This window comes from Talpa occidentalis, unplaced genomic scaffold (genome assembly GCF_014898055.3).
Source record: "Talpa occidentalis isolate TD23 unplaced genomic scaffold, MPIMG_talOcc4v2.1 talOcc4.7, whole genome shotgun sequence".
Classification (NCBI taxonomy): Eukaryota; Metazoa; Chordata; class Mammalia; order Eulipotyphla; family Talpidae; genus Talpa; species Talpa occidentalis.
Window position 1 is genome coordinate 125,118,030 of NW_023605083.1, and position 23,260 is coordinate 125,141,289.

General features: G+C 48.2%; 1 protein-coding gene across 4 annotated transcripts in view; it reads right to left on the reverse strand.

Annotated features, from left to right (window-relative positions):
* The window catches only part of TEX2 (testis expressed 2), a 98,983-nt gene that overhangs the window by 7,829 nt on the left and 67,894 nt on the right, over positions 1-23,260 (reverse strand). For all 4 annotated transcript variants that reach the window (XM_037494481.2, XM_054688910.1, XM_037494482.2 and 1 more), the window contains exons 6-8: positions 18,002-18,148; positions 13,301-13,400; positions 4,107-4,239 (exon numbers count right to left, since the gene is read on the reverse strand). In XM_037494481.2, the coding sequence (XP_037350378.1) occupies positions 4,107-4,239; positions 13,301-13,400; positions 18,002-18,148 (380 nt within the window). The remainder of the gene's footprint in view (positions 1-4,106; positions 4,240-13,300; positions 13,401-18,001; positions 18,149-23,260) is intronic.

Genomic DNA, 23,260 nt, shown 5'->3' on the forward strand with positions numbered 1-23,260 from the left:
ACCAGGCCTGAGTGTAGAATTAAAGGGACTCCCTGCACAGACATGGAGCCGCTTGTCCTTGGCTGCGGAGGGCAGCACCTCAGGACTCTCCCTCCTCCCCTCAGAGACTGGTCCAGGAAATGCTGTGTCCACTGGTCACACATGTCAGTGATCTCGTGGCCAGGCAGCTCTCGGAGTTCTCTTATTTGAAGTGGACAGAGCGGATTCCCAAGTAAGCCTTAGTGGGCCTTAGTATGAGGACAGATGAGACATCTGTCCCCAAAGAGAAACCACCATCTCAGAAACCTGACTGACTTCTCCATCAGCGCTGTGCTCCTGGCTCAGACCCATGGCTGCAGGCACAGAATCCGTCTTCACAGGAGGGGCCGCCTGCCCCCCACCCCCACCCCCACAGCACCAAGGCTGCCTTGAGATTGGGGGCCACAGGGGAACCTGCTAGGCACCCCCTCCTGTCCCTCTGGTACTTGTCAACCTCTAGACCTGGGGCCAAAGACACCAAAGACCAAGCACAGCAGCGAACACTCAGCTTCCCGAATTAATCCTCCGTAGGACAGAGAGCAGGACAAATTCTGTGGCTTGAAGTTAGTGATTCAGACAGTGCTACACCAGTCACAGCGGAGCAGATGACATGAAATTTTGGTTTTGACCACAAGGCACCTCTATTCTCCTCAGGAGGAGCTGTAGTATGTGGCGCCCAGAGACTGACTAGCTGAGCGTGTAACCAAATGTCTGGTTGATACTCAGTTTTCTAACTGAACATGCATTCTGTGTTCTTAGCCTTGAGCTGTCAGCATGGACGTCACAGACAGACACACCACACACTCTTACATAAGATGTGCTACATGTAGTGGGTCTCAGAATTCCAGATGAGTGTGACAGCCTTTCAAAGAGCCACCTTCAAAGGCTTACTCCTGCCAAAAACTTTTTGGAAATATGTTTGGAGCCAGACATTTGATCATTGATACTTTGTCTCAGACCAAACATTTTATTTCTTCATAATCACTAACCCTTCTGAACTACTTGTAGCAATTTCTCAAAGATCCAACTCTTCTACAGAGCAAGACATTTGCTGTCACTCAGGATAGTTGAAAGGATGCGGCAGACTCTGGAAGCAAATTCGAAAAATGCTTTCAGCAACGGGTGCCTAATTAGATCCAACAGCCTGGAGGGGTGGCTGCTTTGAGGGGTTCACACTCATGGGGTGCACTGGCTGTCTTTCACTGGAATCTGCCCATACATCTGCTGGCAACACCCACACATCTGGCAGCATCTGTGGCTCCAGAAAAGAAGGGGCTGTGGACGAAGGGCCCGACGTGAAAGGTCAGCAGGGCCTGGGCTGCAGGGAGACTGTGTGTTCAGGCTGCTCTGGTGCCCCGCTTGCTGAAGAGCAGCTGGCGAGTAGAATGTTGCCCTTTCTGACTGGCTGTGGCCCCCCTTTAGGTCACTCAGATAGCCCCCTATCTGAATGCATCGTCAGTACCTGCTGCCCCAGTGACATTAACTACGAGAGACAACAAGGCTACTGGGGAATATGAGGACTAAAGGAAAAATGTGTACACACGGAAAGCATGCACACCTCCCAAAGGGGAGGACCTCACTGGAACAAAGCAACGGAGGCTTCAGTGCCTCACTATCACCTCAGGATAAAGACGTGAAGAGTGAACAGACTTCCTACTGGGAAGCAGGAGTCTCACAGGCGGGGCAGCATCTCTGCAGAGATGCCCAAGGGCATGCTCATTGGCACAGGCCACAGAAGACACAGCAGAGCCCTGCCGGGGCAGGGAACAAGTCTTTGTGTGGAAGGGAGTGGGGCTGGGGCTGCTGCTGGCCAACTCCAGACACTCTGCTCTTAAGGAAAATGTCAGCGCCAAGATCATATGATCGGAAAAGCCACTCCAACTACTGACTTGCTGCTCCTCTGGTGTTTAGCCTCTGGGGGATTCCAAGTGCTCCTGACAGAGGAGGTAAACAAGTGGTTCTAGAATCACTTCCAGGGCTAAGTTCCGAGGTTCTCGATGCTCCCAGAAATTGAGAGCCAAATGGAACATGTGTAGGCATTTTCTGGGAGAAGGTTCCAGAGTGCTCAGATTCCTAAAGGGGTCTTTTATGTCCAAAAAAAAACCAGGTTAGGAACCTGATTTTCTAGGTCTCTTCCTCCCCAAGAAAGCATTGAGAGACTATATTTTTCCTTGCCTTTAAAATTGAGGGAGAGTCACTTATATATCAACATATGATTTAAACCCTGACAGGAAAAGGCAAAACATTTTAAACCAGACTCTACTAGGGGAGGAAATGGTCCTTTAGAAGAATATTACAAATTCAATATAACACCATCACATGTCTAGAGCAGGAGACATTTTCATGACGTCCAGAGAAGCCTTGCCTGCTTAGAAACATGTCTAAGCTCCACCTGACCAGAATTTATGCTCTTTAAGTTGTGCCAGGAGAGCTGTGAGAGCAGCAGTGAGCACGGATGCCTCAGTGGCCAGGATCTCAGGGTGCCCCCATCATAGCCCAACACCTCCTTTCCAGCAGGGTCCCAGCAGCTCTGTCCTAGCACAGGCTGCCCCTGAAAGGGGTCTTGCACTAAGGTTTCCAGTTGAAATTTGCTCCACTGTGCCCCGTTTGGATGACTTCTCCTGAGACTGCTTCCCCAAGGGGCTCCGTTTTATAGGCAGCTGGTCCTGCAACCTGGTGTCTTGAGGCTGGTCTGCTGGTGCTTGGCTGTGCCAGACGGGGTGGGGGTGGGGAGGGTCTTTCTTCACGTCATCCCCTGAGGGTGATAGTGAGCCTGACTAGAAGACAAGATCAGAACCCCAGGTTCAAATCAGGAAGCTGGATGACTCCCAGTCAGGAGAGCCTCTCAACACTCCTGATCTCAGTCCCCTCTGACCCACACACTGTGCCTTCTGTCCAGGAAATGATAAAAGGACAAGCTTCTCAGTGGCGTCACGGGGGACTGGACGAGACTCAGCACTCACAGGGCATGAAGTGCTGCACAGATAGTTGATAAGTACCACTCACCAGAAAGCACAATCCACAGATTGCCGAATCCACATACATTTTAACAAAGAGCAGAAAAATGAAAGGGAAACAGCACAGATAAGGTTAGTTTGAATACGCAGGTGAACTCTCCACTTACTAAATTAGGAACATTTTGTGAAGGATCCCGGGTAAGTCAGAATTATCTAAGGAAAAGAGTATTCTCAAATACATGACCCAACTCCCCCCATCTGCTATGACCACAAGTGTGAATAGAAGTGTTAGGTCAGTAACACTGACTGGTCAGTAACACTAACTGACTGGGTTGTATTTACACCCTGAGAAGATCGCTGGCTGGGCCATTCCCTGTCATGGTACTGCCCCTCCCATGCTGGGCAGCTAGAGATGTGTGAGGTAGACTCCAAATTTTCAGCTTAGCAAAAACAGTAGCATAGTTTAAATTTGTAGTCACACACAGTATCGTTAAGGTATGTGGGCACGTGGAAGTTCCAACTTATCCACTCTAGGCATTCATGGAAAAAAACAATCTATCTTTATTAACTGTCTAAAAAAATTGAAATGTTTACTAAATCAGACAAACTCTGGGCAACAGATGCAATATTTTCTACAAAGAAAGGAATTTACTTAGTAAATCAATATTGTATAATTTGGGGAAAAGGTTTCTCAAAACACTCCAGGAGCTGCAGAATCAATCGCTTCATTATAAATAATTCTGACTGCGATGAAAGCAGCAGGCCCTCGAGGGACCGGAGCCAGCCCACGCATGGCTCTCTGTGGCTGCAAGTGGAAGGAGGAACTTTCTGAAAGATGAGTCCCTCGTCACAGAGTGTTCTCTGGCACATACGAGCCTACCCTGCTGGTCCGAGTCTCCACGTTCACAGCTAATCAACACTGTGCGCCTCTTGGGCAGTACAGCAGTGGTGGGGAGCCCTGGTCTGTGAGAGATGAAACTAGGGATCTCTGGGACTCTAAGCGGTCCAGAAGCACTTTCATGGATGCTCATTCGACATCCAAGACGACGACACCTCAAACCTGCTTCTGAAAGGCTGGAGGGAGCGGTTGGTTCCCCAGGGTTGGATTAGTAAATTCATATAGCCCCTTACCCTTCTTTGCCAATTTCTCCAACCTTCAGGTCTTCAACAAGAGGCTCTTTACCTAGTTTGGTCAAATTCATTTTGGTCTCGAGAGTCATCTGAAAGGAGCCATTGTAGGACATTTCCAAATCGATCCACAGTCCTGGAGAAATGGTGAAAAAAAACAAACAGATTTTTTTCCCCCCAGAAAAACATGACTATAAATGGCAATCTAAAATTTTATATTTTAAAGTATCGAGTAGAGGGCCTCCCCGGTGGCGCAGCGGTTGAGCGCTGGGTTGTGAAGCTCCCTGCGGCCTCTGCGGCGCCGGTTCGATCCCCGGCTGCTCCCCGCCCACCGGAGGAGGGTCCCAAATGGCGCGCAGACCTCTCCTGCCGCCCGCTGCTCCCCTCAGCAGTGTACTTCGGTCCTTCTGCCTGTTCTGCTCCCCGCTCTGGCTCTGGTGAATTCTCTCACCCTCCCACACTTCTGACTGTACCCAGTGCATGTATAAACAAACAAACAAATAAATAAATAAATAAAATACGAGCCTCTTTAAAAAAAAAAAAAAATTGTTAAAAAAAAAAAAGTATCGAGTAGACATCGCATTGAAAATCTGCACATATATACAAGGCCTGAGCTACCCAGGCCTGCAACAGGAGAGTGAAAGAAGAGCTTCCGGAAATGGTTCAGGCATCTGGCAAGTAGCCAGTGTTTCACTGTCCACTAAAATGGTGAGAGCGTCCGTCCCCCTGGGAGCAGGGAACGGTCCTGTCCTCGGGGTTTGTCTCACATTGGGGAAGAAAGCTCACTCCCAGAAGGACAAGGCTTGACCCAGGGCCCACCAGGACGAGGTCCACTGCAGCCCAGAGGGGTAGAGGGGTGGGGGGGCTTCACCTCAGGGGACTCGTCTTTCAAGGCGAGTGAGACCCTGTGTGTTTCCTATTATTGGCTAGTGCTGCTGGCCAGGAGAGGCAAGGAAAATGGCTCAGATTTAGCTTGGTATGATGGGGGTAGTGACAAAAACTTTTAGAAACTCTCTTTCTGGAAATTACCATGAAATGGAAACAAACAAAAAAATTAATGTTCATTTCCCAGAGTCAGGTAACCCCTTTGTACCTGAGTTTTAAAAACCTATTGCTTAGAAAAGACACTAATGTCAGTGAGATCGTATCTAGAGGCTGTCAGCTCTGCGGACTCTCACTGGGGACCGCCGGGTGGCAGATGGGGTGCGCTCCCAGCCTTCCACAGGACCTGTGAGCAGGAGGGACGGGCTGTGCTATGAGTTTTCAGACCCAAGTTCCACAATATCTCATGGGCTTTCAGTCAAAAAGCGATCCTTCAAATGGGTGTTTAAATGTTAATAAATGTTTATGGATCCTCCGAAGATAAATGACAACATCTAAAAGGAAGCAGGAAATTAATCTAAAACCACTGTTCACATCCAGCAGCAGCATTTTTAAGCAGTTACAGTAAATAACCGATCCCCCTCTTGGCCAGCCTCAGAAAAAAGCTTTGCTTAACCTCAAGAAGCACTGATGGTGTAATTTCTCACTAAAGGCAGAATACTTTCCATTTTGTTTCCAACAAATTGGTTTTATTATCATCGATCCATGAATAACCTGGATTAATTAAGAGATACGCAAATCAATTGTGATTGTCTTCTTTACAGCCACTCACAAAACTGTTTCAGTTCTTGCTTACATTAAGCAGTTAAAAATCATTAATTAGCTTGTTCTTCAAAGGTACTGTTACTGGAAATAAAGGACACATCTGCTTTAATAAAGACATTTAGTCATTAATCACTTCTACTGGAAAGAGGACTAGGGCAAAATGCTAGCTATTAATAGAATTTAAACTCAATATACACAGAACAACAATAAAAAAGCCATTTGCCCCTGTATACTACCTCCAGCTTTATCTGAGAATCAATAGACTCAAACTGCTTGGCTGTTACACATAATCAGACAATGATTCCTTTTGAAAATCCTAGTCAGGGGTCCAACAGATATTAATAGTGTGTATTGCTTTTGAAGGCTGCCATATTAAAGGCACTGGAATTTTACATCTCATCGAGTGGAATGTTTTGTCTGTTTTTTTAATGTGGGGATAGGGTACAAGCTCAGTCAAGTGCTGGTCTTCCCCAGTCACTGGGCTATTTCCTGCCTAGAACAGAGGCAGGCGGAAGGTCCAGGGAAGAGCCTGGGAAGTCCCGTCACATGGACTAAGGCTTGAGTATCACTGGAAGTTTCCCGACCTCCATGTACTGGCCTTCCCATCGGCACAAGGGAGACCTCAGTGCCCTTGAGGGGAGGGCCGTGGGCAGCCCAGCGCCCAGCACATCCCAGCCAAGTGGCAGCCCACTCCCTTACTTCCAAGACCCCTTGCTCTGGCCTAGCTGGCTGCTGAGGCCGTAGACAGGACCAGACCTGAGGAGTCCACAGGGTCAAGAGGGGACAGGCTGCCTGACAGCAGCAAAGAGCCCCACTGGGGTGGGGAGTGGACAAATGTGGGCGCTGGACCCAGCCTCTGTTTCCTATCCCTGTAGAAGCTCTCTGAGGCGTTGTTCAGCCCTGGTTCTCAGAGAAAAAAAAAAAGAAAGGGTCAAGAATGGTTTGAGAACTTTTAAAATCAAGATGTTAAACTGCAAATAATCCAACAAATTACTTTCACATGATGCAGCCGCATTCAGAGGAGAGTGAGGAAACTATTTTAGCATTAGGTGCAAAGAAAAACCTGCTTCTGTGACAATGATTCAGCAGGTGAAAAGCGCCTTGAGAACCTTGGAGCACACACAACCTGAAGCCGAGACCAACTGGTTACATAACCAGTGAGTCAGGAGGCTCCCGCCCTGCGAGACGGGAAGAAGAAATTAACAGTTACTAGAAAGTACGGGAAGCAAGGACATGATGATGGACACAGGCTCCAAGCCGCCAGTGGAGGCATCGCACCTCCACCAAGCCCCACGCTCTACTCTAGATGAATGCAGTTAGTCTTTCCCTTCGTGCTCGACATATGCTCACTCTTTATTCAGTGAGGCATTTCATAAAAGGCTGCTTTCTTTAACCATCTGCTCCTGGTAGTGCTCAAGGACAAACACCAAAAGTTGAAGAGGACTTTTTATGCCTTCAAAGAGGAGTGCAGCGTCAGTCCTGAGAGAGCCTGTGAAGGCACGGATACAGCGAGTCTTTTCTTCATCTGCTGGGATGCTGTAACAACAAGCCAGAAATTGGGTGGCTTAAACCACAGATTTTTATCTCCCACAGTTATGGCGGCTGGGAAGTCCCAGGTCAAGGTGTACAGAGCCGCCTTCTCACTCATCCTCACATGGCAGAGGGAGGGTAGGAGAGAGGTCTGGTCTCTTCCTTTCTGGTCTCTTCCAAGGGCACTGACTCCACCGGATCCTCCCTCACAAGCTCATCAAAACCGAGACCCCTCCGAGGCCCCACTTCCAAGCCCATCGCACTGCAGGGCAGGGCTTCCACAAATGGACTTGGGGGAGGACACACACTCAGGCCAGACCAAGGTCTCCTCTTCACAAGGGGTCCTCATGGGGAGAGTGTCCAGTGGCGGAGGCTATCAGCTAACTACCAACAAGTCCCTTAAAAAACTGACCCTTCATTCTTCAAAACCAGAAAAACAGCTGACAACAAAAACGACGAGTTTGGGCCCATCTTCACACATGGAGCTGTGAGGAGCCCAGAGGCTCCCTCTGCCCTTCCCAGCCTCAGGAGGGCAGGAGCAGTTAGTGTAACTACTACCGCCACTCAGGGAGGCTGCAGCAGAGTTACAGCTCATCCCACCCAGAAATGTTCATTGAGGTCTTAATGCAAGCTGCAGAGGGGAGACACCCCCCTCAGGAAGTTTACGGCTGGAGAATGAAGATGCCCAGCCTCCGAAGACGGTAAACCTGGTCTGGGTGCCTGACCAGAGACAAGCGGCCTTCTCCCTAGCATTCTACTTGCTGGAGCCCAGGGCCTTAGCAGAGTTCTACTGTGGCCACAGCAGCCCTCGAAGTGCACCGTCTTGTCCAATTAAAGTAAACAGAAGGTACTGGTCTGGCCCGTAGGTTTACCAAGAGGAGTCAAGAGAACCAAACTCCTTGCTCGCCTGGGCTTGGTCCTAGTGTCAGCTGCCCTGCACTGTCCTCTTCCTGGACTTATTCATGGCTGATGTGCACACTGAGAGTCCACATTTGGCATCCACAGAACAAAACTCCTTAAAATGGGACATTTAACAATATATCACCAAGAACAGATGTTTGAGTGATTGCACTCTTAGGAGAGAGCACCAGTGATCACTATGTTCCTGTCAGACAGACTGCAGCCATACTGCTCACACAAACACCAGAGACTAGCATTCCTGGTATTTGCATGTGCTTAGGACAGACGTTGTTTTTAGCTTTGTCTACCTGTAGCCGTTCTCAGAAACAGCTCTGCCTTTCGGGGTTGACAAAGTCACAAGCCAGTCTTCTCTCCAAACCCAAGCAAAAAGCACACAAGGGTACTTTTCTCCCTTTCCACAACCTGGTCTGGCCTGAGCATATGTGCTGTTCCTGCCAGCGCTGAGCCCCTGGTCTGGCCTGCAAGGGTTCACCCCTGGGCAGCTGCCCTCTTAACATCTACATCTGACAAGGGTGAAGTGGAAGGAGAGGACAGGTCACAACTGGGATGGTTCCAAATCTACAATAATCCGTGGACAGCGACTTCTGTCCCAACACTGGATCAAGGCAGTGGGCACTACAGAGCCAGGACCGGAAGAGGAGTGGCAGGGCAGTCATCAGTGGTGGGCAGTCAAGGTCCCTGTTCCTGTGGACGTGGCATTCACAGATACCCAGACCTTCCAGTGAAATGGGCCACTACTGGGCATCTTGAAATGGCAAAACTGGCTCAACTCTCTTCCATGGTCCCCCCCAGCAACATCCTGAAGACTAAATGAATCAATCTGCACCCCAGGTCCACGTCCTTGGCTTGTTCTGTCCTTGATGTCAGGCCTGCAGGCCCCGCTCTGATACCCTGATCCTAGGTGTGGAAGACGAAATGCTGAGCAACAGAAGAGGGTCCCTACCCAGTCCCTCAAGAAGTTTCCCTAACAACAAAACATTCTAATAGCAGCAGCAGCAGTGACCATAGTAGAGACTTGGTTGCTCATGCCACGTGTTCCGCCTGCACTGTATATGGAACATTTCATCTCCACCTCAGCCGAACCAGGGGGACACAACTGCCATTGCGCTCTCTGGACAAGGAAGCCCAGGTCTCGCCCTGGACGGTGAGGGGCAGGGCCCTAACGCAGAGTCAGGGCTCGCTATGAGCCTCTGGTACTGGCCTAGAGGCTGCGGAACAAGATGAGAAGGCGAAGCTGAGGTGCCTTTGGGCTTTAAAACATTCCAGGGTCCAGGCAGGTAGCCCCAAGTACCCTTTCAGGTCTAACTAGGCAATCTTCCCAATACTTTTAGAGTTTAAAAAAGATGGGGCCTCCCCGGTGGCGCAGCGGTTGAGCGCTGGGCTGTGAGGCTGCCCGCAGCCTCTGCAGCGCCAGTTCAATCCCCGGCCACCAGTGGGGGTCCCACATGGCGTACAGACCTCTCCTGCAGCGCCTACTGCTCCCCTCGATGGTGTGCATCATCAGTCTGCCTGTTCTGCTCCCTGCTCTGGCTCTGGCGTATTCTTTTACCCTCCTGCGCTTCTGACTGTGCCCGGTGCTTGTATGAATGAGTGAATGAATCTTTAAAAAAAATAAAAAATAAAAAAGAGCTACATATTCTGAGGGCCTCCCTGGTGGCACAAGGGGTTAAATCTCAGCACTATGAAGCTATCCACCCACTGCAGCACCAGTTCAACCCCCTGTCAGAAAGCTGACCCACATGGTGCAGCAGACCTCTCCTGGCTCGTCCGCTGCTCCCCTCAGCAGTGTATTTCAGTGGATCTGCCTGTTCTGCTCCCCACTCTGTCTCTGGTGAATCCTCTCACCCTCCTCTCACCTCTGGCCTACACCCCAGCTCTTGTATGCATAAATAAAATCTTAAAAAAAAAAAGAGCTACACATTCTGTTGTTTTTTTTTTTTTTTTTTTTTTTAACCCATAAAGGAAAAAAAAGATTTGGAGAGAATGTACCAAAAAGATAATCTGTCTTTGAGTAGTGGGAGAAGAGGTCATGGTTTCCTTTTCTGCCCTTTCTAAATATTTCCTTCTTCCCACAATGAGTGTTTGCTGAATGTAGGAAAAAAAATACTATCCTAACAGAGTTAATAAAACTGGAAAGAGCTTGGCTGAGCAGGGTGGCCTGACCCCAGAGGACAGGCCCTGAAGACAGTAGCCTGGGGCGGGGGGCAGCAGTGAGGAGGTGAGGCAGCAGAGAAGGGGAGAGAATGCGTCTGGGCCCTCCCGGGTGGCCAGTGTGGAAGCAAGGACAAGGCATGCACCCATGGTTAGGTGTGCGTGGAGTGGGGGCGGGGGTCAGAGGCAAGGTGGGAGGGGCACAGTCCATTCTCAAGGCACAGATCTGCTCCATTCTCCCAGGCACCTGGGAAAGGTGGTCATTTCATCTTTTTCTCCTCACTGGACATTGTTTGTGTGGCCTGGAACTCGGGCCACTGATGGTTAATGCGTGATTTCATTCAGAGATTTCATTCATTGTCCTTTTCGTGACCAGGCCACTATAGCTGAGAACGACCTTCTTCTTTCTGTTTATTCTGGAAGGGCCTGCTGCTCTGTGCTGTAGGATGGCCAACTGCACAGACAGTCACTCCCCTCTGCCTCGGCAGGAGCAGGAGCGAGGGGGCAGCCACAGCTGGCAACTCATGGCAGCTGGACACACAGCGCGCCTGGCTTCCCCAGAGGCTTCCCTGCGCCTTTCAGGCTTCAACTCACTCACAAGCCACCAAGCGGGACTCTCAGTGTCCGCAGTGAGAGGAGAGTTAGTGAGGTTAAGAAACCTGCCCAAGGCCACAGAGAGCTGCGAGCCTGGCCCTCCAGCCCCAGAGCTGTGCTCAGAGCCCCACGCTCCACTGCACCCCACGGACAGGGCGACCCCCCGAGATCTGGCCCGAACATCTCTCCTGAGCCAACAAACACACACAAGAAGGGGGGGAAGGGTTCCCTGGGAGGGACCTCCCTAGAGCCCTGGAGGACTTCTCCACCAGGCTTTTCTCTTTTTTAACCAGGCTTTTCAAAGTCAGTTTTAGCAAGTTCTAATTTCCCTGAAAGGAACGGTCCCCTTCGAACAATGCAATCCAAAACACACATCTCCTCTGAATTCGTTTCTGTTTTACCGTCACATGCATCCTTTGCAGACTTGGGAAAATTCAATCAAACTTTTAAAACCCACAGACTTTATATCTTTATCATTCCCTTCTATAGGGACATCCCTCCCTTGTTACATAAGCAGGCAGATCTCTGCAACTTGCTCGGAAAGGAGTTAAAGAAGGCTCACATGGATTAAAAACTCTCAAAGCTTTGATCTATAGAGTGGAATGTCTCACTGCAGCTCCTGCTCCAGAGGCGCAGGGGAGACTCGAGACTGAGGTGTTCATGAATCTCACTCAAAGCCTAACCCAGCTGCCCCAGAGGCTATAGAGCAGGAAGCCACAGGGACACTCTTTAGATGCTGCAAAGCCTGCTGTGGGCCTGCTCCCCTCAGGTTGGAAAGGCCTACTAATTCAACAAAGGACAGCCCCAAGATAAAAGCCTGCTAATGTACACATGTTATTTGCTTTCCTGAAGCCCCACACTCAGGAGATTTATGTTGGCTGATCATTTACCAGCTCGTCATGATTCCTGAAGAGTCAGGGAGCAAAGACCAAGCCAGAGCCCACCGGCACGCCAGAGGCAGGCAGCCTCATCCCTCCTTCCCTCTTACGTCCACGGGGAGAAGATCCTCGCTGTGCACTGAACACACACATAAAGCATCTTTTAAAACCTCACATGTGGCTCACAAACTCTGGTTAAACCATCGCAAAGAACCTTTTACTTTACAGTGAATCAGCAGTTCAGCAAACCCAAGAGCACTCATATTCCTCACAGTATTGACCAAACTAAGTGGTTATAGGTGATCTCAACAGGGAGGTAGATTTCTGGATCTGCAAATACTACTCTGGTCTCTGTTTCTCTGAAATCGATGTGTTGATAAAAACAAAAACAGAAATATGGGCTCACTGGTGGCTGATAATTGTGTTGCTAGCAAAGATCTCTTTGTATTTACATGAGAAAGCTACAACATAGAAAATGATTTCACTAAATTTGGTTCAACAACCATCTGAGAGCTATACAGAGACCAAGTGGGTGAGGTAGTCACCAAGTGTTACAAAACACTGACTTCAAAACAAATATCACTATTGGAGTGTTGTGATTCTTTTTCTTCCCCACCTTGTTCCTGAGGCTTTTGAAGAATAATGTAATTCCTGAGCACATGGAAAGTGTTCCTTTGGAAAAGGGTATCGCAGAATAGAAGCTTCCAGAACAGGAGACTGTCCTGCTCTCATTAACTACGTGTGCCTGGCTGGCTCGCTCCTTCCACCAGAATCCCACATACTACAATTTCTCTCAAAGTCCTCTTAAAACCATGTGCCACAAAATATAAATCTTGCCATCATCATTTTATTTAAACACTTCATACATTCTAATTAACTCTTTCTTACCCACCCACAAGAGCAGGTATAAAAATGTCAGTATCAGATCTTAAAAATCACATCTGAGAACTTTCCTCCAGCAACAATTTCTGAAAATACAGCCTGACAATTATGCTTTCATTGGTAAGGAACACAAAGGTGTAAAACATGAAGGTCAAAGAATCTGCAACCTAGAAGTTGGGGCGTCATAAAGACGTAAACACAGGAGAGCCCAGCCCGGCCCAGATGCACAGTGGAGGCTCATTAGGGCTGAGGGGGCTGCCATCCAGCCGGCTGCCGCCATCCAGAGCAGGGGCTGCTTCCCAAACCATACAGAAGCTCAGCCCACTGACTGGTGCTGGTGTGGGGCATCGTTGGGCCTAGGCGCACCTGTGAGGATCCAAGAGGCTGTGGGCCTGGGAGGAGGGATTCCTGATCTACTGCCCATCAGTTTTAAACTGTGACTATTAAGAACAGAGGACACTCAACAGGAAATAATAGATGCTTGAAGAGTCCCAGTTCCCTCTGAAGACAGAGTCTTGGTATTCATTCTGCAGGATGGAAACATTTTAACACTCATAAAATGGTCCATTCCCTCCAGAGTCAATTAAGAGTTACCTTGGTGATCAACATAAGGCTTGAAGGCCTGAAGGATTTTTGGCACAGCTGCCCCCATGTCAAGCTCCGTCAGAGTTAGCTCATTCATAAAGTAGGGGAGCTAGGGAAGAGAAGTAAACAATGATGACGTTAGTAACCTGGTAAAAGTTAGGTGTCAACATACTCTCAGGGAATGATGGTCAAGGTTTTGGAACATACTTATTTAACCAAAATTTACTGAGCACATTCTATCATGACACACAGAGCTATGGGAGAGTCAGATAAGGCTCTTGTTCTTGTGGGGTTTACACAGAGAGGGCAAGACAGATGAATAAGTGGACAAATAATACAACTTCACAGTGATTAGTGTTATAGACAAAATAAGGTGGGTGGCAGCACAGAGGGAGCCTGGGGCAGTGAGGGAGGGTTTGGTTAAGGACGGCTCAGGGATCTCTGAGGAGCGGCATTTGACCAGAGAGCCAACTGTCGAGGAGCTGGTCAGGTTAATACCCTGACCAGTTGGGTATTAACTTCGGTATTAACTTCCCCCGAAGCGTGGGGAGTGAAGGAACTGCTGCTACCATTTCTGATAGGTGAACTCACCATGTGTATTAAAGTCCTTGAAAAAGATCACATCTCTTTGACCCCATGCTGCACACTTTCCGTTTGCGCCCCTGGATTTGCTCCTTCTGATACCCTGAGAGGCTGCTCAGTGAGGACCACATAGGCCTCTGGCCTTTGGGAGGGCTCAGCCAATGGGACACCTCCCTATCCTGAAGGTGGCCCTCTACACACTGCCAGCTGCTCTCTAGCAATTGCTCCTAGCTTACGCCCTTTGGGGAGAGGTAATAATTGCTCCCCACTGTGACATCCCTGGGCTACTCTCTGTTCCTTTTGGTTTCTCCACACCTGTGCACACCTGTGTAGACCTCCACTTGAGTGTGCCATCTGTTTCTTGCTGGAACCCCAACCAATTCAACTATCAGTAGGGATTAATTCTAAAGGAATTAACACAAGAGTCCTGGTGTCATGCTTAGAAATTCTTTTGCCTCAAGACTATAGAATTAATTCTATAAAAACATAGAATTCTATAAGAACATAGAATTACTCCTATGTTTGCGTCCACCTGGGTTTATCTATGTATATGTAGTTTTCTTTAAAAAAAAAAAAAAATTTAGTCCATTCCTCATTTCAGTGGAAGATGTTGATTTTTTCCCAAATGGCTAGTCAGTTCTCCTAACCTATTTACGAACAACCTTTAAATATCAGATTCCCACCTAACTGGGGTCTGAGCCAGCAGCCTTTCCCACCAGTATTTAACTGCTTTTATCACTGCAGCTTTATAATACATCTTTACCTGCAAATCCCTTTCCTTTCTTTCCCTCTAGAATTTTCTTATTTTGATGAGTATTTTCCAGTTGAACATTAGAATTTTGCAAAATTTAGAATATAATTAGGAGGTTTTTGAAAAAAAAAAAAAAAAAAAAAAAAAAAAAAAAACTAAATATTTCCCATAAACTGAGGTAGCATGTAGCCAGGCATGGACATTATAAAAGTTAAATTTATCGGTAGCTTACATGTCTATCTATTACTTTGGGAGTACACTTTTACTCCTCTGTAAGTGCACAGGCCTCCCTCACCTTCCACCAACTGTCCCCTGGGAACGCCCCGTCCCGTTCCTTGTCTGAACCCCGTTCTCTCTAGTAACCAGTATGTTTTTCACTAATTCTAAGATTAGTTTCTGTTTTGGCTGACCCTCTCCAGCTGTCTCTCTGCAGAGAAACTTACATACTTTAGGAATTACCAGTCAGAGAACTTCACCTTTCAATTTGTTTTGGGGGGGAAGGTGGGGTTATAAGACTTGCAATGGATACAACCTGAGTAGATGGAGGTCGGGGGAGAATAGTATGGTCAGTGTTTAAATGAGCATTTTGAACAATGGTTGCTGTATTTGAAAGACCATTTCTAGGGCATTGGTGTGAAGCAGTGGCTGGCCTCCCGATCAATGCACAGAACACTACTTGTCCAAGAATGTTACCAAAATCTTGCACCCTCGCCTGACCCCTTTCTGTCTATTGCTGCTGTTCTAATGCCCAGTGTCCCAGCACAGGCGGGTTTCTGTGGCGGGAACAGGAGCCACAGGGATAATGACAGAGACAGCAGGAACATGTCCCTCCTCATGCCTTTCTTACCTATCCCTAAACCATTCTGCACCCTGTAGTCCTTAGAGTACGGAGGGGGCCGGAGGGGGCAGCAATGACTTGGCAAGGGTCGGGTGGGCTCTCATGGCTAGAAAGTAGAGCAGGGGGATCAATAGGGCCATATTTCCTATTTACTCACCTGATTACCCAACTCCAAATTCCAGAATATCTCTAAGCACTCCCCTAGTCCCACCTTGCTCAGATCTCTGATGTGACTCAAAGCTGTCAGGATCAGGCCCTGGGCAGCCTCCTCCTATCCTGCAGCAGGAGGCAGGAAAGGTCATTCCTGCTGTTTTCAACCAGAAACTCTGTCCTTCCCACCCATGGGCACCACAGTGGAGCAGGACGCCAGAGGCATGTTCTCCACCCCCTTCAGGTGTGTGGGACACTCTCAGGTGGATGGATGGTGAGTCAGAAGCTGTAAGCAGTAACAACAGCATTTGCTGACAGATACAGGGGTCGCCACTACTGGGGGCCCTAAGGTGGCCAAGGTCAAGGGTATCTGCTGCTGAGGCAGAAACTCCGCTTGTTTTAAACCCATCATTAGACCCAGATACACATGCACAGGGCTGCGCTTTTATGACAGTGGTTAATTGAGTCTTCATCCCAGGCAGGCGTGACAAGCTCAGACCAGAGCATGAGACCAGCAGAGAGTTCTCCTACATCAGGTCTTCAAGGGAAACTAGGAGGCACGGACATTTTTGTCACCGGGGACAGCTCTTGCAGTCATCCTGGCTCCTGACCGGCCGTTAACCAGCATCACTACTCGACTCACAGAGCAGCTCTTCCCAGGGATATTTAAGTACTTGGCAATAATAGGAGTTCTCTCGGTGAGGGTGGCAGTAGGTTCAGAATTTGAATGCTACCTGCTGCCCTCCTATTTACCCCACTGCCAGGGTTCCTGCTGGTCCACCGGGGCAGCAGCTTAGCCTGGGGTGGAGGCACTGGGGCAATGGAGGAGGTACAGCCCCTCTCCTAAACTGCTGGTGTTGCTGGATCCCAGGCGCGCTTCTCTACCCTAATCTTCTGACCTTAAAAAACAAAAGGGAGCTTGAATTTGTGAACTTCAGAAGCCCATGTGACTAGCAAAGGAAGATGATGAAAATAAGAGACTTTCTGTTCACTCGTTCTAGAATAAAAGGCCCCATCATTCTCCAAAGCGGGAGAGGCTCGGGGGACGTCTGTTCCAGAGAGAAGTGTGGGGCACTGGTATTTCCACGTCTACATGGAAGTGTGTGACAGGGAGAGTGCCCTGTCTGGAGGTCAAGCACGCCATGCCCTGCTTTCTGTCTCATCTTGCCACGAGCTCCCACTCAGGGAAGGGCCCTCAATAGTCTCTGAATAAGGAGGGATGCCAGTCCCACCTGTGCGCCTCCACCCGGAACTCAAGCCCTCCACTGATTTCCAAAAGAGGACGAGACTGGGGGAGCATCAGGCTGGGGGTGCGGTGGGGCAGGAAGCATCCCAGCCAACAGAGTCACTTAACCCTCTGCCCACTCGAAGAACACAACCAGGCTGCCCCTTGTCAATAGAGCACTCCCAAAGCCCTGCCCTGAATTCTGTTCTCCCAGCTTAGGAGGCGCCCCGCTCTCATAGGCTGCAGACAGCTCACTAGAGCATGAGCAAGCCAGGGAGGCTCCATTCTTCACCCACAGTAGCAACATATATCAAACCACAACTCCCCCATCTAGTATTCTCCATTGAGGGTAATTTTACCTTAGTGTAGTCTCCTAGCTCAGTGTCGTGGAACTCTCTGAAGTCATGGGCAAAATTTTGAGACACTGTGCATTTTTCCAGGAACGATCCACAGGTTTCTGCTTCTCAAAGGGATATTACCCCAAAAGATTCACTGACTTAGGTGGCTGTTGGCGCAAGGTCTCAATGAAGATTTGGGGACTGAAATCTTTGCTGGCTGGGTCTTCACTGGATCAAAAGCTGACTTGTAAGTAACCTAAATATGGTCCCTTAGTTGGCAAAGGCAGTGTGAGTGAGTGACGTATAATGGCAATACCAAGGGAACTTATGTGGTTTAAACTCAATTCCAAGTGGGCCTAGAGGAGCACCAGAATTGTTTCTTCAGCAGAGAGAGAGCCCAAAATAAAATACCATCTGGCTAGAGGTAAAGGTCAAATGCAGACACATTTAGAGTGCAATGCTAACTTCCCAGCTTCGAGAGGGAACACAATTGGGAAAGAGCCGTAAGTAGTCTGGTATTTTCCTTGGAGCGTGGACTGTGTGGTAAAAGCACACATGGTCCTAAACCCAATTCTGGATTATCACCTAGAGGGGATAACAAAGAGCCAACACAAGGAAAAAAGTAAACAGGAAGGTTCACTAAGTCCCCAGATGCAGTTAGTCAGACGGTCAAGGTCACAGGCCAGACGTGTGATCTGTAAGAACTCACCACCCTCACATGTTATGTGCTCTAAACCAGGCTTTTTCACTTAGGGTGTAGTGGCACAAGACTTTCAGAAATTAAGAAGTGTGAACTCTTAGAAGCCTCTTGTGTAGAAAACCGTACCTTTATTTTGCTGAGCTTCATCTGGATTTTCTTAGACACCAGATCAGACCAGTATTTCTCTCCTAAGAAGTCCCAAAACATCCTTCCAAGCAAGGCATTCACCCAGGCTTCCTGTTCTTCTTCCTCAGAGGGTGGCGCCTCTGGCAACTGGCAAAAGAGAAGGGACCAAAATTAGCAAGAAAGCAACTGGAGAACAAGACAGGTGCTTATTTTCATAAAGTCACTGAAGGTCCCTCCCTACAGAGACGGGCAACCACGTGCATCACACTTCTTCCCCATAAATTACAAGTCCCACATGTCAGTGAATTGAAAGAGGGAGAAACAAAAGCTACCACCGCAGATAAAAATTTCTCTTTGTCTATTTTTTTTCCAGCCGGTCTTCCTATGAACCAGCTAATATTTCATGAAATCTGCTCAGCCAATGTACCCTTCCCCCTCAAGCTAGCTTGGCCAACACTGAATCAGTGGCATTATCTGATGGAAAGTTCACCTTTCTTCTAGCTCAGGTTTCCTGGATGATGTGTAATTGTCCAGTTGGTCCTCACCAGGCATCCCAGGTTTCCTGATGCTCAGGACTCATAAAAATTCCATCTGATTCTTGTGAGATCATGATTCTCTTGGGCAAGGGGCCAGGAGAGTGCTTAAAAATACTGGTGCCTGGGTCCTATTAATTTAAGGGGGTTACTGGGACTTTTGTACAGTCCCTCACTGATGTGATGAGCAGATGAGGTTGAGACCCACAGACCTAGATTTGAGAGGACCACCCTTAAGGACGCTGTGAAATTCCTATAGCTGTTCTCCCCAACCTCAGCCCAGTGAAAGACCCTGGGCCTCACCAACACCTGATATAAGTGATCTGAAACATCTGTCATGGCCAACGTGCAAAGCGAGAGAAGGGCCACCCCAACAACCTCCAATTTCCAAGGCTTGCCTGGAGAGGGCCAGGGCTGGGAAAAGAAGGGAAAAGCCGTGGCAACATGGCTGAGGCAGGCAATTGGTCAGAACACAACTCGTGCTGGTGGCTGAGCTTGGAGGCGGCACTGTCATTACTAGTGCTGTCCACTGATGTGGCGCCAGGCCCTGGGAGACCCCACATCTATGTCCACAACACCCCAGAAAGACAGAGCTTTGGTTTCTATTTCAGCAATGAGAAAACAGACTTGGAAGTGCTCAGTGCCCTGCCCTCGGGCCACCAGTTCATGAACACAGCATGACTCAGAGCCACCCTCCCCCGGAGTTCACCAGCTGTGTTCTGTGGGAGGGCGGAAGGGGGTGTGACGGGCCCTGGTGGCACAAATAATTCCCTAAGATAACGTCTCTAATTAGACCATAACTTTATAGAAACAACTGGCCTGGGAAAACAAAGACCAAAACAACCAGAAGAAATCTGAGATGTTCGCCTTGTCCCCTCCCTCCATGGACTAATAAACTGCATGTATCCTGCCTCACGGGTCAGCTACAGTCACACACCAGACACCTCACGGTCTCTAAGGCCCCCCAAGTCATGTGTATGATACTGTGCCTGTGCCCCTGCCGGTCTGATAGCCTGTGAGTACTCCAAAGGGCTGTGGCCTGTCGCTAGGTGAAGCCCGGAGTCCTGAGGGGCTGATAAAGATGAACAGCACTGACTGCCCAGCACCCACCTGTCCACTAGTTTCGTCTGAATTTGTGTTTTTCTCTCTCTTTGGGGACGTAGGAGTTTATATGCATTTTCTAATCTCATGTTAATATATATAAGGAGAGACTTTTTGGTTCTAGGAGTCCTTAAAATTTGGGTGTTCTCAAAGTTCTCCCTTATGAATGTTGGCAAGTCTCATTTAAAAATGACTCAACTCTGGTTGAAACAATAATGTGTTGGTCACTCCACTTAGGAGACAGGGCTCCACCTCACTCCCGTAATGCCTCCTGAAGTGCTGGAGTGTCTGTTGATAATAACCAAGACATTTCTACCTCCAGGTCTTAGACAGAAAGCGCAGAAGCCTGTGATCAGCGAGCACTCAATCATGCCACAAGTTTATGTGCTTCTCGGAACCACTCTTCTCTCTAGAGGGACATCTGCAAGCCACCCCCAAGGGGATCCGGTCCAGCTTTTCTAGGGTTTGTCTTTGAGTCATATCAGATCATCTACACGGGCCTCTGAGCAAACACTCACGCAAGGACAAGGCCCTCCTCCCCGGATATCCAGGCAATGCCAGGCTGCTGCCCAGTGTCAGACTTGTAGACTACATCAGAGAACAGGTTACTCTTTCTTTCCTTCTCAAGTGAGTGTCTACCCTTTATTAACCTTTCTTTATAACCCCAGTTATTCAGAGGAAACAGGTTTAGCACAAAATGGAAGAAACGAAGACTATTTCTGGCCAAATTTATGGCCAAGCCAAAGGTATATAATGTGGAAACAAATTTCTCAAATATGTGACAAGCAGGTTGTTTTTTCCTCCCCAACAGTTCATTTTTCAGATGCAAGTTTCTCTCCACAGACTCACTGGGAAAAAAGGAAACTCCAGGAGCAGCAGAACACTGACAGTGCACAAAGCAGCTTTGTGATTAAAATCTGGATTTAGGAGGTGGCCAGAAAGAACTCACTTCTAATGAATGTCATAAAAATTTAAGAGCTTAAGGAATAAAAGTGCATACATTTCCTAACAACACTGTTGGCTACAGATGAAACATGAGAAGAATATTCATTGCACCATTTCAATTCTACACATACATTTAGAAAGGGTAACTTTCTAAAGGTGGTTTCCAGAAGAAAAGGTTTGCAGAGCCTAATGGCCTGAAGCTGAAGCAAGGCTACTGTAATGATCTGAGTAGCTCCTGGGATATATTTTATTGAAAACTAACCTCTGAAGGAAAGTAGTATAGACTGAGTACTATAGACTTAGCCTTGTGTTGTAGCCTTTACACTTACAAATGACTAGGAGGCCAGCTCAAGGCTTGCTCACGCACAACTTGGGTTTTAGAAAGGCCATCTGGCCAAGAAGAAAGCCCAACAGAAGACTCTTCCCCTAGGCCTGTGTGTCTGTTTCTTGATTATAAAAACCTCCCATTGTTATTGTAGAAACATCCACGATCCCACTGGCCGAGATAAACATTCACGGTATTCTTACCATCTTTCCTTTCACTCTTTTTGCAATTACATGTACTTTTAAGAATACAGAACTAGTTAAAAAAGCAAAATTGTTCTAACAGGATTTTGCATACTTAAAAATTATCTTTCAGATAAAATTATGGTCTGGGACTAGACATGTCATATAGGTCACCCCCTTAAAGACCACAAGCCAGCGGTTTTTAGTGTATTCACAGAGTTGTGATGCCATTACCACAGTCAGTTTTAGAATATTATCATCACCCTCCCAAAAAGCCCTGTGCCCATTAGCAGTCTTTCCCATTCCTTTTCAGATCCAGCCCCACCACCACCATCACCAGCCCACTAATTTGTCCTGATAAACTTGCCTATTCTGGACATTTCACAGATATGGAATCAAATAATATGTGTTATTTTGTAACTGATTCCTTTCACTTAGCATAATGTTTTCAAGATTTACCCACATTGTAAAATGGGTGAGGTCCACCACACGTCACCGGTTCAGCAGCTGATGGACATTTCTGTCATTTCTGACTACTGCTGCTGTGAAGAATACAGCTATGGGGCCTCCCCGGTGGCGCAGCGGTTGAGCGCTGGGTTGCGAAGCTGCCCACAGCCTCTGCAGCGCCGGTTCGATCCCCTGCTGCTCCCCGGCTACCGGAGGAGGGTCCCACATGGCGCGCAGACCTCTCCTGCCGCCCGCTGCTCCCCTCAGCAGTGTACTTCGGTCCTTCTGCCTGCTCTGCTCTCTGCTCTGGCTCTGGTGAATTCTCTCACCCTCCTGCGCTTCTGGCTGTACCCAGTGCTTGTATAAATAAATCTTAAAAAAAAAAAAAAGAATACAGCTATGACCACTTGGCTATGAGTTTTTATGTGGACATAGTTTTCTTCTCTCTCGGCTATGTGCCTGGGAGTGGAACTGCTGGGTCATATAACTCTTCAGCATTATGTTTAACATGTTTAACACACAGGACGAGCTGCCTCGCTGCTCACAACCTGAACAGCCAGTCTGCGTGGTCTCCCTTCCTGAGGGACTCATACTCTCCTACTTTTAGACAGATTTTGAGAGAATTTCTTTATTTTCTCGTTTTCTGAATTACTATTTCGATCTCCTGAGATGAGGAGACCACCCTGACAAGATGATAAAGGCCCAGGTCTTCTCAGCCAGCCTCACAGTCTATCACTATTCTAGAGGGTCAGCTTCCTGCAAAGAGAGAATGGCATCAGGCTCACGGGGCGTGGAGACTTTGGAGGCTGGCATAGCCGTGGCCGTGGGACGAGCGGAGCTGTAGGGGCGAGTCAGGACTCTGCAGCCGGTCACTGGCCATTAGACATCTAGAGTGCCAGGCGCTTTCTCCAAAAACAGTGGGACTTTGTCATTCAAAGTGTAAGCTCCAAAATGATTTCAATATGCAAAGTCCTCTGTTTTTAATTATTATGGGAAAAAATAATCGCCAAATGTGTTTTAGTGTTATTTAATACAAATCTAGTCTATAGTTACTAATTATGTCCCTAGTGGGTTTTAATACTGGTTTGGCTCCTGAGCACCAATGACCTACCCAGTGTTCCCATTCACCTCCAGACCTAGTTCAGCACTAGGCAGTTAGAAGCTGCCCTTAGACCCTGGAGGCTTCAGGGTCAGGGATGCTTTGATTACGGCCTATAAGACAGAGCAGCTGGCTGGAGGTATGGAGGGGAGAGATGAGGCAAAGGTTGGAGTTATGGCCCAAGCTCCTTCTGTGAAAAAGGAGGGGCTGTGCTACCCCAGGCAAGCACGTAGGTGGTGGCCAACACTGGCCACATGATGACGGAACCTGAAGATATGTCAGAGGTTCCTGTGCCTCAGCCCTGCGAGCTGTTCTTAGACGCATGATATCAGAGATTATGAAACCTAAAAAATAACCCAGGCCAGCCTAAGGCCCACATATGGTGAGGTGATAGGGGAACAGGCACTCGATACTGGTGGGAATCAACACTGGTGCAAGCCATTTGCGGGGATGGGGGAGAGATTTGGTAATAACTAACAAGACTTCATGTGTATTTACCTTCTTATGTAGCAAAATCTCACTTTTACAGTTTCACCTCGAAGATACACCTCCAACGACACACAAAAGTACACGAAAAGTACACGTATACGTTACTCACTGTGGCGTTGTTTACAATTGTGAAATATT